The following is a 15,882-nucleotide window of genomic DNA, read 5'->3' on the forward strand; positions in this document are numbered from 1 at the left end:
GGGTGGGGGAGGGGTGGGGGTGGGGGTGGGGGCGGGGGCGCCGCGGAGCACGGACGACGGGAAATGGCGCCGCTCCGCCACCAACACCCCACCCCACCCTCACCCCTGTCGAGGACTCAGGAGTGACCCCGGCGTGAAGCCTCGGCCTTTCCTCCAGTCCAGCTCCCCTGGGCAGTGAATAGTGTGTGGCCCCGATCTCGGAAAACGGTGCTGATTGCGTGAGTGGCCTTTGTAACCGTTCTGGGCCCTCATCCATAAAATGGGGCAATAATAGTACCGACCTCTTTAGGGTGGTTGGTAGGATTAATTTTAACTCTTGTCATTTATTTGGTCGCAGAATAGAATATTTTCATGCTGATAATAAATAAAAGCAAAGGAAAACTAAGAGTATTTTTGCCTGAATAAATTCTTGAAAAGAATTAGAAACACTATCTGCAGGTATTCTATGAAGATATTCTAAACACTATATGATCTCTGTATGCTTATCTTTCTTGCTACAGGCATTAAACACCTGCTGTTTACCACGTGGATGCTAGGCCCTAACACAACCCTGCTCTCATAAGAGTGGACCCATGCAAGGAATCCCATCTTAGGCTGTTGATTTCCATTTTTTGTTTTTAAATAAAAAGTTCTTTTTATGATTAAAAAAATAATGCATACTTCCAGTAGAAAAACTGAGAAATCTTTTAGAAATATCTCTTAAAAATATATCTCTCATGTGTTCACAAAGATAAATGTTTCTGGATTTCTTTGCAGAATTGTTTCTCAGCAGAAAATTGGAAATAACCTCTATTTAGAGAGGAGAATGTGTTTCCTTCTCCTAAATTAGGGCATAACTATGAAACTTTTCCAAAAAGGTAGACATTTAAATCAGTAGATTTGGGGTAAATAATTAGGTTCACAGGGGAAGAAACTGGAGACATTTTGTTAATCAAAAAATCAGCTTTTAGAGTGAGGGATATACATGGTCTTATTTATGTAAAAAAAAAAGAGCTCTGTGTGTGTGTGCATGCCTGTGTGTGAAATGACTGAAAGGATACATGTTACATTGTTATTAATGATTATATAATTATCTCTCAGGTGGCTAAGGGGAGAGTTTGCAGGGAGTAGGGAGAGAGAGAAAGAGAAACTTTTAATCTTTCATATTAAGAATTTTTACATATTACGTGTAGAAAGAAATTTTAGAAAGCATAGAAAAAAAGCCCACATTCTACCACTCAAACTGTAAAGACTGATACAGTCTTTATGCACATTTTTTTTAAATGGGGTCATTTTGTATATACAATATTATATCCTATTTTTAATCACTAAGCTTTACATTGTAAGCATTTCTGTCATTTGTAATAGTGCCGTTACTACAACTGGATCCAAATGTTCAAATAAGGTAATGCCTCTAAAATAACCCCCCTTTCATGTTGATACAAAGTAATTAGGAGGCCCTGATGGTCAGTTCCTCTGCAGCCACACCATGGCCAGGGCTGGTTCAACAGAAAGAAAACAGAAGTATAGATAGTTGAAAAACAGGAGATTAAACAAACCTTCATCACTTCAGGGGCCTGAATGTATTATACCATGCCACCATGCCTCATGAAATCTTGAGAGCTAAAAAAAAATTTTTTTTTAATGAGAAAGAGAGAGAAAGATAGAGCTAACAGGAAATGGTTAATAGACAGGGCCCCTGACCTGTGCAGCAAATGCAAAATAACAAAAAGTTTCAGAGAAAAATGTACCACAGAATAGGACACAATTTAACACAATTTTTTTAAAATGATTTAAAGTGATAAAAAATGAAGTAGAGGCTTTTTAGAAGAAAACAGAAGAAAGCTAGGCCAGGAGAAATAGGAAGCCAAAAACGGCTGGTCACATATCCTGCAGCATCAACTCACTTCAGAAGATTCAGTGAGCATCTGTGACGGTTAATTTTAGGTATTCACCTGGCTAGGAAAAAGTACCCAGATACTTGGTCAAACATTTTTCTAGATGTTTCTGTGAAGGCATTTTTAAGATGAGATTAACATGGAAATCAGCAGCTAATTTTCTTCCATGGTAAGTGGGCCTTACCCATTCAGTTGAAGGCCTTAATAGAAAAAAGATTGATCTGACACAAGGAAGAAGGAATTCTGCCAGCAGACTATCTTCACATGGAGCTGCTATATCACCTCAACCTGGGTCTTCAGCCTGCTAGCCTATCGTGCAGATTTTGGACTTGGTAACCTCCACAATCACATGAGCCAGTTCCTTAAAATAAATCTCTCTCTCCATGTATGTATTGGTTTTGTTTCTCTGGAGAACCCTATTACAGCATATAAAGTATGCTAGATACTTTGCTAGGCGCTTACTGCAGTTACTGAGGTAGAGCAAGAATCACAGGGATAGAGGAGGCTTTTGAGGCACAAGCACTGTGACCAAGGAGAATGTTCAAGGTACCAGCTCAGCAAATGGGAGGGAGACATTATCAGCTTAGAGGGTTCACAGAAGGGGGCATCTAGAGAAAATTATATCTGGGCTTATTTTTTAAAAGAATAAGAAGATAAACTAAAATTTCCAGAAGCCCAGAAATAACCCAAACAGCTAGTTCAGAGGAGAAGCAAAGATTTAAAAAAAGTAAAAGTAAAAACAAAGACGCAGACTTAGGTTGATATTTCCTCCCGAGTGATGCACGGTTGCTCAGCCCGACCTCATTGTGGAGGCGTGAGTTAGTTTGCAGTCCGGCCTGTCGCTGGGTTAGAAGACTGGTCACGGTCTTAAGCTTTCTCCTTTTCTGTCTTACTGAATCATTTCCAAACACTTCATCGTAAGACTGAGTACTAGATTTGCGCAATGGAAATCAAGTGTCCTCCTGGAGGATTTTAAAGAAGGCTGGAGAAGAATTTGAAGATGTTTATCAAAGAAAACAGGCTCTCTGACCACTGGTCCCAAAGTACTTTTTAAAAATAGAATCCATATGTACATAAGAGCAAAGTTTACATCATAACATGTCAGAGTCAGAAGGGATATTTGCATACCTGTAACTTTATAGTGAGGAAAGTGAGGCCCAACTAAGGGAAGAGAGTTCCTTTGAGTCACACGCAGAGAGAAGTAGCCTTCTCTGAACTCTTCTCTAAAGGAGGCCATGGTCTTGGAGCTCTCAGTCCAGGGCTTCTTCCATTCCCTGTACTGCCACTCACACAAACTTTGAAATGATATGATAGACTAAACATTGAGTTCATTAACGCTCTGAACCTGCTGAGCCTGATTTTTTAAAATATTTCATACTCCTTCCACAAGAGCCCTCCATTTGATGACAGTGTAAAAGTCATATTTACTATTATACAGAGTGAAGTAAGCCACAAGGAAAAACACCAGTACAGTATACTAACGCATATATATGGAATTTAGAAAGCTAGTAAAGATAACCCTGTATGCGAGACAGCAAAAGAGACACAGATGTATAGAACAGTCTTTTGGACTCTGTCGGAGAGGGCGAGGGTGGGATGGTTTGGGAGAATAGCACTGAAACATGTAAACTATCACATGTGAAACGGATCGCCAGTCCAGGTTTGATGCATGATACAGGGTGCTCAGGGCTGGTGCACTGGGATGACCCAGAGGGATGGGATGGGGAGGGAGGTGGGAGCAGGGTTCAGGATGGGGAACACATGTACACCCATGGCGGATTCATGTCAATGTATGACAAAATCAATACAATATTGTATAGTAATTAGCCTCCAAAAAAAAAGTGAAAAAAAATACAAAAAAAAATTCTGATGCTTAAAAAGGAGAAAAAATAAATAAAAGTCGTATTTAAAGAAAGATCCAAGATATGTGCTGTAATTCTAATAAGCAGGCAGTAATCAAATATGGCAGAAGGTGGGGATGGGGACACTGAATGGAGAGATAAGTGGATACAAATTGGTGTTTTAAGAGCAGGCAGTGGCTTCTCTCCTAAGCAGAACAGAAAGAGACCTGGGGGAAGTCCACATTCCTGCCCACCCCTCTTTCCCCGTGTCTCTGGAGTGCTCTCGTTTGCTTCTGTAAGTTGTTTTTTCCCAACCTTTGATCTGGAGATCCACGTAGATTTTGAAACCTTCTTTGGTACATTTTCTACCAGATGGCCCCCGCCCCTCTGCCTCTCCCAGTTCTGTGGGGATTTCCCACAGCCGGTCAGCTGAGTCCCCACACTCCCCTTCCTGAGTTTGCAATGGACTTTTGGTGCTTCTGACCACAGGCTCATCCTAAGCACTTCACTGCCCACAAGTCTGGCTCTCAGTGGGTGAAAATATAGCTTCCAGGAAATGGAAAGTAACTACTGAAGCCAAACACCTGGGTAGCCTTGCTTAAGTTCCCTCCCCACTCTCCCATCCTCTGCTCCACCATCCCTCCATCAGCATCAGACTAGGCTAACCTACCTGAGTCTGCTCATTTTGCTTCAAGAAGAATCCTCGGGACTATAGGTAAAGGAAAACCTCATCAGGGGACATCTTTCAGCCCTCTCCTCCTATCCTCTGATGAGGTGTCAGTTCCCTGACCCTTCGTCTCTGGCATTCATTCCTAAAACTGATCTTTGGAGAGAGCTCAAGTTTGGGGGTGGGAAATCTAAAAAGTGAGAGTGAAACCAAGACTTCACAAAGGAAGCTGGTTTAGGCAGGTTTCCTAGTGGTAACAGCCGCTGGAGAGTCCCTCAGCCTCCCCCTGTGGATGCCAGTGAAGTCAGCTCCAGAATCAGGAGGGAGTCAATGTGAGGATGTGCTTTGGCTCTTCATGCATCAAATAAATTCTGCTCTTCTCCGGCATCCTTGTGTAAATGGGGCCACAAGTGGCCAGATTTCCTCTAGGTAAATGTGTCTGTGCAAGGTGTACTTTAAATGTTGCCCTTTCTGGGGAGAGTTGACGAGAGATAAATCTCCTCTTTCCAGTCAAGCCATGCAATTTCTCTTTAATTTAATTAATGCATAGAATTAGACGACTCCCCTCCCTGCAACCCCTCCCCCCCAACCCCTCCCCCCAACCCCTCCCCCTTCTTTTGAAATAGGAGACCATGACCTTTGGTTACAGATTGTTTTTCCCCTAGATTACTGTGTCACTAAGAAACAGAGGGCAGCTATCTATTTCACTTTTCAAGAAAATATGCCAGAAAGAAGAAAGAGGAGGAAAGGGAAGAAGCTGAGGAGGAAGGAGAAGAAGGGGAGGGTAAAGGAAGGTGGTTACTTCCTCCTGTTGATGTTGTTTAGCTGGTAAGTCCTGTCCAACTCTTTGTGCCTCTTAGGGTGGTTAAATAGTTTAGTGTGTTTAAGAAGTAAATGCCCTATTGTTCAGTCTCTTTAATGGGCTCAGCCTGGCACTCAGTGATGACCTAGAACGGTGGGATAGGGGAAGGAGAGGAAGGCTCAGGAGAGAAGGGGTATATATATATATCTATATATACATATAAATTCTGACTGAATCTAGTTGTCGTACGACAGAAACCAACACAAAATTGTAAAGCTATTTTCTACCAATTAAATAAAAAAATCTTTTTTTTTTTTAGTTTTATTTTATTTTTAAACTTTACAATATTGTATTGGTTTTGCCAAATATCGAAATGAATCCGCCACAGGTATACATGTGTTCCCCATCCTGAACCCTCCTCCCTCCTCCCTCCCCATACCATCCCTCTGGGTCGTCCCAGTGCACCAGCCCCCAAAAATCTTTAATGGGCTGACTTGACTCTTCAGTGTTCATTTATTCGAGCTAGATATCATGACAGCTACATGTCCCATTATGAGAGCACCAAAATCGTCTCCGTCCTCTCCTTCGACAGCCTTTGGATGGCGCCTTTCTATGTTTCTGGGGGAGCAAGGAAAGGGAAGCACAAACTGAGAAAAGGGCAGCTGTGCTGACTCTGCCAGCAGCTCTAATGGACAGTGTGGGCAGGAGGACTGCAGCCAGTGTCTGTGGCGACTCTTAATCCCCAGAGTCCTATCATCACAGAGTGGCCAGGATTCAAGAGCAGGCCCCTACCCTCAGGCAGAGAACTTGAGTGGACACAGGGTCTGTCTCTTCTCTTAAAGGATCAAGTAATAAGCATGGCAGCCCACTCCAGTATTCTTGCCTGGAAAATCCCACGGACAGAGGAGCCTGAGTATGATACAGACTGAAGTGACTGAAAAGGCAGTACAATACTACACTCCCAGTGCCTTTGAAAGTTGCCCTTTCCAGATTCATCTCACACGCACACGCACACACACACAAACCAAGTCTTCCTTAAATACAACCAAATCGCCGGCTTTAATTTAAGATTATTTTCTCTAATTTGGTCATCCACAGAAGTGAAGTTCATTTACATCCATTAAAAGCTCAAAGCAAATAAACAGGAACACCTCAAGGCAGTGAAAGATCATTATCAAGAACCCCCAATCCCCTTGGCCAATCTTAAAAATATCTCAGCTCTCCTCTGTTTGCTCTTTTCTCTGAATTGCCCAGTTTAACATTCTTCTTCTTATTGTTTGTTACTTTTTTTCGGGATCCATTTCGTTTGAAACAGAATGTAGTATTTCAATAAAGGTCTGGGCTCATGTGCAAAGATAATGAAGATAATTCCTGGCCGTGGCATGTCATTTTTCCACTCATACCTCCCTAATATTTTGTTGGCATTTTCACCATCTTGCAGCCTTAGAATGCCCTGGGTCTTTTTCTGTGATTGTTTGTTTCTTTTTCTTAGGGTCTGTCCATCTTGTTCTTATCTCTCTCCCATTCTATTCACCTTTGCATCCACAGCACATGATACAGTTCTAGGCATACAGTAGGCACTCAGTAAATTTGGGGGGACTGGCTTGATGTGGCAAAGGAGTGGTACAGACATTAGGAGCTCAGAGGAGGGAAAGAGCAGATGGGGATTAGAAGAGCCAAAGAGAGATTCTTGAGGAAGTGATTTTTGGAATACCCCTTTAGGGAAGGAAGATGTTTGGATGGGCAGAGAGGATGGGAAAGGCAGTACAGGGGGTTATGGTGAAGTTAAGATTTTCAGGCAGAAAGTAGAGCCCCAAATGCAGAAGGGAGAGGGGCAGTGGGCAACAGGGAAAGAGCCCTCAGTTTAGATCAGAGTTAGCGCTGAATGTCCACTTCTCTTTTCATTTAAAGAACTCTGGTGATTTCCATCTCCGTGAATCAGAAAGAATGTGACAGCGTACAAAGAAGAAGAGATTACCACTTTCACACCGATGGCCTTTACCACCAGCTTTAGCAGAGTGTGGCACCACTCGGGAGCACCACAGTCTTAAAGCCCAGATCTGGCCACCCCATTCTGAGTGCAGGCTATACAGATAAATTTAAATGAAGCTGAGAACGGGAGTCAGAGAGGCTCCACAGAGAGGCTGAAATTCATTGCAACCACAGTCCAGGGCAGAAATCAGGGTGCTGGTTGCCAGGTAGTTGCCCAGGGGAACTGACCTGAAACAGAGGTCAGAGAGCTTCTTGTGACTCTTCATTGCTGAGATTGCAACCAGTCTTGTTAGAAAAACCAAAGATACAACTTCCTGAAAATTTTTGTTAATGCAAAAGTGGGTTTGTTTCTTTGGCAACAGAAGAGTCCACCGTGGGAAAGGTTTTCTCAGCACCTAAGCTGTCTTAAATAACAACAACAAAAGCTGTCCTAGCACCTTGGACCCTGAGTACTCAATATGCAAAGACTTTGCAGTAGCCCTAGTTGGCCCAGCCCAACCCTGCCTGTGTTAACGTTTTTGCTCAGCCTGGCTTTTATCTGCATGAGAGGTGAAACGGTTCTAAGGTTGAGAGAGGCTAGACTGAATCTCCATTTTAGAGAGATCACTTTGTTCAGGGGCAAAGCCAAGTGCATTTATCACATTCATATATCAGTCACATCTCCTATCATTTTCTTTTCCTCTAAATGGAGTCACCTTTCTGTTTTACTCAGTTATTTTAGACGGGAAGCCATTGTGTGTCTACCACATGAAGTCCCTCCTGCCTTAAGCCTAGTTTCTCTAGAAAGCAAAGCTAGTTACAAAGCCCTAGATGACTGGGGATGTGAGTCTGGTGGTATAAGACAGGGCGATTTGACACAGGGAAGAAAGAAAGGCCAATACAAGGGTGCCTCACCATGCTGGCCTCTGCTTCAGGCAACTGGTACTCCATCTCACCGGGACCTTCTGGAAAGCCTCGTGAAATGTCTCTCTCAATTCCCCATCTGGGTGATGAAAATGGAAAGCAGTTATCCATCATCTTCCAGCCCCTTTGGATCAAGAGTAGCCCCACTGGTTCTAAGTCCCTCATATTTCCAAGTTGCACATGCTTGAGTGTAGACTTTCCCAGAGAATCTGATGTGAAGGCAACAGAGAGGCCTCAAGTGCCAGAAGCAAACAGAGAAAGGTATGGGCCAGATAAAGTGCTATCAGGTTCCACAGGTGCAAAAGGGATCCACTGGACCAGTGTGGGTTGGCTGCCTTCCCATGAAATGCTCTAGAACTCTTCACAGGAGTAGCAGGCTGGTTGGAAATTGGCGGGGGAGGACTAAAAGCTTCCTCAGCTCACCCTCTGGTTCCGTCACTGTGTTCACCTGAGGCTTACTGTACCAGGCTAGGGTGGCTGGGGTTACTATCCCACTTGGCTAGTAGGATACACTGTCCAGCCACTCTGTAGAGATGGTGGGGGTAGGGGGCAGTGTAGGTAAGAGTGGTCTTGTAAGCTGGGCACTCCCCCAAAGTTTCCACTACCCATGAGATGGATGGCCCACTCCTGCTACGGCATGACTGTAACTAGGGAGGGGTAATTCTGGGTGCTGAAACAAAACTTGAAAAAGCACAGAAGCAGCCAGCCTTATGGCTCAAATACTGTCTACCCCCAAAGTTGATGGGTCGGCCCCTCCCACTATGGGGCACCTTTCTAACCTCTCCCCCAGGTGGCCCAGTGCAGTTTCCTCTCCCCCTTGACCCTGAGGCACTGCTGGGGCAGGTGAGGGAGAGAGGCTGTGCAATCTGCAATACCATCTGAAGGGAACTGACAAAACAGGACAGCAGAGGGAGCTTCCTCAAATTGCACATAAAGAACACTATGCTCTTCCCCTGGTTGGACTTAAACATTTCTGAACATCAGAGTTCTCTATCAAGTAAAAGGAAGTTGGGAGGGGAAATGCCACCTCTGTGAAATATCACCCAAAGAAAAACCGAGTGACTTGCCATTAGTTTGAAGACGGCAAGAAAGGAACATCTCAGAAGTGGAGCCTCATACTTCGGTTTTTAATACAAGAGGAATTGTTCTTTGGCAAGTAAGTACATTTATTATTAGCTTAATATGGGGATAGCTTGGTGGATCTAGTTACCAACAACCTGACTGCTTTTTAAACAAACATACCTCTAAGATGCATCCTTTCCCCCCAGAGGGCCTTCTGGGGGTTTCTTATTCCAACATATTGGAGAATCATTATCAGAGCTATGACTCTAGAAAGTGGAAAGGAAAGTGGAAACTGTTAGTTGCTCAGTCGTGTCTGACTCTTTGTGACCCCATGGACTATAACCTGCCAGGCTCCTCTGTCCAAGGGATTCGCCAGGCAAGAATACTGGAGTGGGTTGCCATTTCCTTCTCCACGGGATCTTTCCGACTCAGAGGTTGAACCTGGGTCTGCTGCATTGTAGGCAGATTCTTTACTGCCTGAGCCACCAGCACAGCCTGGGCATCAGTTATGGCCCTAGATAGTAGAAAATATTAATTTTTCAGGCTGAATCTGAGTTTTCCAAAACCAGTAAAATTCTGGTGAATAAGTGAATCCAGGCTAATTCTGATTAAAATACAGTGTGGCTGATAAGACAATCTGGTGTGGCTGACAGACTAGCCCTGGGGTGGTTCTCCAAGACGGGTCCCAAACATCTGGGTAGCACCCAGACTGGGTCTCTGCTGGAATCTGAGAGGATCACATCAAAGCACAGCTTTCATTTTTATTCCTAATGTTTAATATATTTGCTAAAAAAAAAAATCAGCTTTCTCACATTGTAGTACATGATATAACCAAGTAATGATTTCCGTATGTCTTTTCTCTTCCCCTTTTACTGATGCTCTTCCACTGACTGAAATCCTCTACAGCTTTAAGACACAGTCTTTATGTAGAAGCATTTAAAAACAGAAACATTTGTTTCTCTGTGTTAATATAGTAAGAAAGAAATAGTTTCATGACTTAAGTACTGCCTTGTACAAAATACGCCCTCCCTGGTGCTCTGTGTTTCTCTATATGTTCTGAAGAGGGTCCGAGCTTTCATGCGTTGGCTGGCTGGTGTCCAGGGGCCTTTAGTTCTCCTTGTTTTTAACAACCTTCAACATCTCCCAGCAGTAGGAGAGCAGTGGTTGGTTCTCGGAACATGTGCAAGGCAAGGTCACTTCCTCAAATGTCTGTCAAGTCTTGCTTTCCCCTTAAGATTGTGCTGTGATTTAGAGGTTGCTCAGATTACAGTCCCTGACTCATTTTAGGCAGTAAACCAAGAGGTTTTACAACCCAGGGTAGGCCAATCTTCCTTCCTTCCTGGATGACCTTTTTTTTTTTTTTTTTTTTCCTTTTCAGGTTGTGAAGATAAATCCTGTCTTTTAATTTTAGGAGTCTGCATACCCAGGTACTCCAACCAGCGTCTCTTCAGTGTGTTTTGCAAACATCACAGGCGAACCCTCTGTGCGGGAGGCAACTGAATTGTCTCCGGCCCTGCATGGTGTAAACTGTGAGGTGCCAGTTCTCACGTGGCTTGAAACTGTTTGCTTTTGTTTTCCATCCTCACCAGCAGAAGCCATGGGTCACACAATGAAGTGGGGAACACTACCACCCAAGCGCCCATGCCTCTGGCTCTCTCAGCTCTTGGTGCTCACTGGTCTTTTTCACTTCTGTTCAGGTAAGCAACTTCCAGGAACTTGACTGAGTCTACCACCTCGGGGTTTGGAAGAGAAAGGGCATGGTGTTCTCTGTGCTGTCTCCTTCTGCCACCCTGCAAGAGGGAAGGGACATTCAGGGTATTTCAGTCCATTTTAGGGATGAGAAAACAGGTCCAGAAAGGTTAAAGGACCTGTCCTTGATCACACAACAAGCCAGTGGCCAAGCTAGCTCAGGAACACAGACCTTAAAGGAAAGGCGGAGCCGTGTTATTTTAACAAAACCAAAAGCCAATTCAGAAGGACAGCTTAGAGTTGTGATCTCCTCCACTAGATGCTCATTTACGTGTTGTGACACACCGAGGGCACACTGGCCTTGGGCTCTGCTTCCCAAGCTACATTTCCATGAGACAACACAATATCCTCTGCTTCTAAAACTGAACAGTGATGATCTTTCCAAGTTGAAGGGGGAAAAGAAAGTAGTGGTGACATACAATCTTTTTCATATTAAAATTTTCTCTTAATATTTACTTTTACGCTCTAGGTGCCAATGCCCTTTGTCAATGCTGGCATCTGACATTTGGTAGTATCAGATTTAGTGCAAATCATATTTTGAGTTACTTTTAACTTACTACAAAGGTATTTCAAGTGCGTCCTACAAAGAGTATTTTTGACTTCTGGAGACTTTTTCCAGCTCAGGTGCTGAATTTGGGGGGCTGTTGGGAAGGGTGGTGCTGATTCTGCTGACAGGGTGGCTCTGACTTTTTTTAGAAGGCAGAACAAATAAAAGATCTGCTTTTCTGCTGAGCAGCATACCACCTGGTTTCCTCAAAATAAAGAGGAGGTTTTGCCTCCTGCACAGTTTCCTAGTCTTCAAAGAACCAAATATCAAAGGATCTTGTCTTAAGCTCTGCTTGCTTAAACTGCAGCCATCACCCAGAATGACTTCGCGGGTTGGGTGGGGGCGGTGGTGGGGACACAGGGATGTGGGCACAGTCGCAAAAAGATGACTACAATGCAGGTATTTATACATTTTCTGTTGTGAAATTGCTATTTTACACTGTTGCTGAAGCAAGAGAACCATGATTCAAGTTTTGCAATTTAAACATCAGATTTTGCATATATTTGACAGTAATATTTCCAACGGTTACAATTTTTTTCCTGGGTAGCTGAAGGCAGCATTCCCAATTTAGAGTCTTCTGGGGAGTCTAAATGAGCTTTAAAAGATTTAAAAGTAAATTTACAGGCTTCCTAGAAATGTGGTGTGTGTGCAAGCGTGTGTGTGTGTGTGTCTGTGAAAGAAGGAGAGAGAGAGAGGTGGGGGAGGGGTGAGGAGAAAGAAAAACAATAAAAAAAAGAGAAAGCATAAAAAGAAAATTAAAACCAAGACTTTAACAATTATACCACAAAAATTAGAGGCCAATAGAAGGAAATGAACTTGGAGCTAAAGAAAGGTATTTTGGAAAGCACCTTGTTGTACAGTTACATCCAGATTTTATTGTTGCTATACTGAGTCAACAAAGGAATCTGAGCTTCTTTTGTCTGAACATCTACTGTGTAAAAGATGGACCTTGAAAAACTGAGCCTCAGATTCCTACTCTCAAAGAGAGATGTGAGTATGTTAGCTGGAGAAGGCAAAAGTAATTAATCCACAAACAAGTGAAAAGCAGAGAAGTGCCTGGCTCTGCCTGTAAGCGCCCCTGACCTGGGAAAGGCGGGCAGGCTTTATGGTGGAGGGTGGGGGTCGCAGCAGCAGAACTTGGGCAGAGACTAGCCTGGACAAATGCAGAAAGATAAGGATGAGTCAGCGGGCGGGGAACTCATTTTCTGGTTTAATCATTTGTGTATTCAACAAACACTGAGCCTTTCTTATGTACAAGACACTTTTCTTGGTCCTGGGGACAAGCTGTTAGCAAAATTGACTTGGCTTTTGCCTTCATGGAATTTACAGTCATTAGCATGAAGACGAAGATGAATCAATCACTTGAATGTATGACCAAGAAACACGATGTTTCCCTGCCAGAGGGGAGGAGGGTGGTGAGAGTGAGCTGGGTGAAGGTGGAAGGAGCAGCATGTGAGGGACATGGAGGAGCAAAGAAGTGAAGGCGCGCAGTGTTGGGGCAGCAGGGAGACAGAGACCAGACTCTACGGGCTCGGGCTCGAAGGCCAGGGATCTGGAAGTTATTTGGAGGACTGGAAGGCCATGGAAGGATTTTAAGAAGGGGAGTGACACAGTCTCTGCCAGGGCTGCTCACACTTTTATTATACATACCGATCTCCTGGAGGACTGTTTAAAAAGCAGCTTCTAGAACAGGGGACTTTTTTTTTAACTTTTATTTTATATTGGAGTATAGTTGATTAACAATATTGTGTTAGTTTCAGGTGTACAGCAGAGTGATTCAGTTATACATATACACGTGTCTATTCTTTTTCAAATTCTTTTGCCATTTAGGTTATTACAGAATATTGAGCAGACTTCCCTGTAGCACAGGGGATGTTTAGAGCAGTGAAAAGACTGGGTATGATACTGTAATGGTAGATGCAATGGCAGTTGTCAAAACCCATAGAATGTACAGCATCAAGAATGATGTATAATGTAAACTGGGGACTTTGGGTGATAGTGATGTGTCAGCGTAACTTCACTGATTGTCACAAAGGTACCACTCTGGTGTGGGATGTTAATAGTGGGGGAGGCTGCACCCATGGGAACTGGGGCACATGGGTACTGTGAACCTAGAACTGCTGTGAAAGATAAAGGCCATATATGTATTTTTAAAAATGCAGTTTCTGCTTAGGTGGGCTTTGGGGAGGGGCCAGCAAATCTGTATTTCTAACAATCAGCCAGGTGATATTGATGCTACTGGTCCACAGTCCTTTAGGTTTAGTAGTAAAAGATACATTATACAAAAAAAGAAAAAGCCAGTGTTGCTAAAGCATGGAGAATGGCTTTTAGAGCAGCCAGTGCAATCAGGGAGGACTTTGTTCAGGGCTGGGGATTTGCCACCCACCTCCTCCCCTGTGCAGGAAAGCTACACTTGCTCCTGTCCCCCCCGCTGTTACCCAGGACAGGGGGACCTCTTTCCTGCACAGGGCAGCACCAGCAGGCCTCCTGTTTCACTTCTGGTTTGGTCTGCAGAGGAAGAAGCACTGGACTCGTGCTCCAGAAACTGGTGGTCATCTAATATGGGCACCTTTTCCTCAGAGCTAGGGTCCTCTCAGGGAGACACAGCCTTAAGGAACGGAGAGAGATCTTAGGTAGGAGTAGGCCAGGAATTCAGGAAAGGTGTTGGCCTGGAAGTCTATAGCACGAGGAACACTGAGCTAGAGGAAAAGAGGGCCCCAGAGTGCCACCGTAAACAGGGCCTCTCCCCCGTCGCCACGTTCTGTCTGCATGCCGCTGGCCAAGGCGTCCCCAAACCACGCTTCTTGCTATGACTATTGTGGTACCAGCTGTTCAAGTCCCCGAGCATTTTGGAGAGAGACACACAAGTAAGGATCATATTTGCAAAGAGCATATAGTCTGGGCCTGTAGAGGAAAGTTGGGAGCAGTGCATAAATCAGGTCACCAGTATAAATTTGTCAGTTGCTGGACAGCAGATACCTGTAGCCCCCTCGTGTGCCCAGCACCTAGCCCAGGGCCCACACCAGCCCTGTGGATGCTGGATCACTTAATTAAAAGCACTTAGAAGGGTCCCAAAAGGTCACTTCCATTGTGTTAAAGGTCACCCAGACCATTAAATCTCCAGATGGTGAGATTATAGGTGATTATTGTGTTTTTCTTTATTTTTCATTCTTTCCAAATTTAATGTGTGTTTCTTTTAGAGTCAGGGAAAGTCTTTATTTAAAAAGCACACCACATTCCTCAGTGAGATACACAACAGCACAGGGTGATCTAAGCTGCTGTGGGCACCTGGTTTTTTCTCCATTAGAAGTGTTGGTGCAGCCCTGCTGACCACTGCTGGGGTTCACCTATGGGGAAGGGGTGCTGTGACCAGCCCACTGTCCACACTGCCTTCCCCTTCTTTGGAGGGACTAGGGGAGACTCATGGCTTCCTAGACTGGGTTCTTATTTCTTTAAAGCTAAACATTAAATTTTATTGTCATATCTCCCAACTGTCCCGCATGCGTTTATTGTTGTTTTTCTTGCAAAGACATAAAATTTACCATTTTAAAGTGTGTGATTCAGTGGTTTTTAGTATAATCACAAAGAAGTGAATCCGTCACCACTATAATTTTGGAACATTTCTATCACTCTAAAATGAAACTCCAAACCCATTAGCTATTCCTTTCCATTCCCTCTACCCCACCTCTTGGTAGCCATTAATCTAATTTGTCTCCATGAATTTGCCTATTCTGGACATTTCTTTTAAATGGAGCTATATAATATGTGGCCTTTGTGTCTGGCTTCTTTCATTTAGCACAATGTTTTTAAGGTTCATCTATGTTGTAGTAACAGTGCCTCACACCTGTTCTGGTTAAATAATATTCCATTGTATTTTGAGTTCTGAGAGGTACATTATTTTTCTAAAACTAGTGTACTCTGCACTTGCTGGCAGAAAGCTCCCTCTCTTGGGGAGTTATCAGTGGGGAGCTGCTATGATCGGGGCAGGAAGCAGGCAGAGGGGTCAGGAAAGGCAGGGGTTCTGAAGTGCACCCAGAGTGCCCTGCGGGTGGGGTGGTTTGCACACAGACTTGTGAGAGATGAGCGAGGTTGCCTTCCATCTCTGCTGTCCCTCCTCCTCCTCACAGATGGGCAAGGTGACAATGGGCACCATGTGCCAGATGGGGGCAGTGACTCAGTGCAAGTGTCAGCCAGTTACACAGTGATTCTGGCCCCATCCTGGGCGTGACTCAACACCGGAGGCACAGGAGGTGCTATGCATGAGAACAACCCCATGGGGGAAAAAAAACAACTGTATAGCTTTTACGGTTCATAAAACACTTTACATTTGGGTGTCATGTGACCTGTGGTAATTACGGGAAGTAAGTTGGAGAGACAGTATTATGACCATTTTGTATAAATTATACCTGAGGCCCAAGGAGGTTAATCAAAGGCTATGAGTC

At 44.1% G+C, this 15,882-nt stretch overlaps 1 protein-coding gene and 1 long non-coding RNA gene across 4 annotated transcripts in view; both read left to right on the plus strand.

Moving 5' to 3' along the window:
- The first annotated feature begins 4 nt into the window (after positions 1 to 4).
- LOC147379935 (uncharacterized) lies at positions 5 to 650 on the plus strand. Its single transcript, XR_015165042.1, has 2 exons — positions 5 to 218; positions 501 to 650. It is a non-coding gene; the product is annotated as an uncharacterized LOC147379935 (long non-coding RNA).
- Positions 651 to 5,050: 4,400 nt separating this feature from the next.
- The window catches only part of CD80 (CD80 molecule), a 32,663-nt gene continuing 21,831 nt past the window's right edge, over positions 5,051 to 15,882 (plus strand). Inside the window, exons 1-4 of one of the 3 annotated variants that reach the window (XM_086404450.1) lie at positions 5,051 to 5,213; positions 7,099 to 9,238; positions 10,523 to 10,571; positions 10,734 to 10,841. In XM_086404450.1, the coding sequence (XP_086260576.1) occupies positions 10,742 to 10,841 (100 nt within the window). In that variant the 5' untranslated portion in view covers positions 5,051 to 5,213; positions 7,099 to 9,238; positions 10,523 to 10,571; positions 10,734 to 10,741. Of the gene's footprint in view, positions 5,214 to 7,098; positions 9,239 to 10,522; positions 10,572 to 10,733; positions 10,842 to 15,882 lie in introns of those variants that run through there. The other 2 variants (XM_086404436.1, XM_086404442.1) reach the window with 2 other exon arrangements.

This window comes from Bos grunniens, chromosome 1 (genome assembly GCF_055505025.1).
Source record: "Bos grunniens cultivar Pamir isolate PY7600 chromosome 1, Bosgru_T2T1.0, whole genome shotgun sequence".
Classification (NCBI taxonomy): domain Eukaryota; kingdom Metazoa; phylum Chordata; class Mammalia; order Artiodactyla; family Bovidae; genus Bos; species Bos grunniens.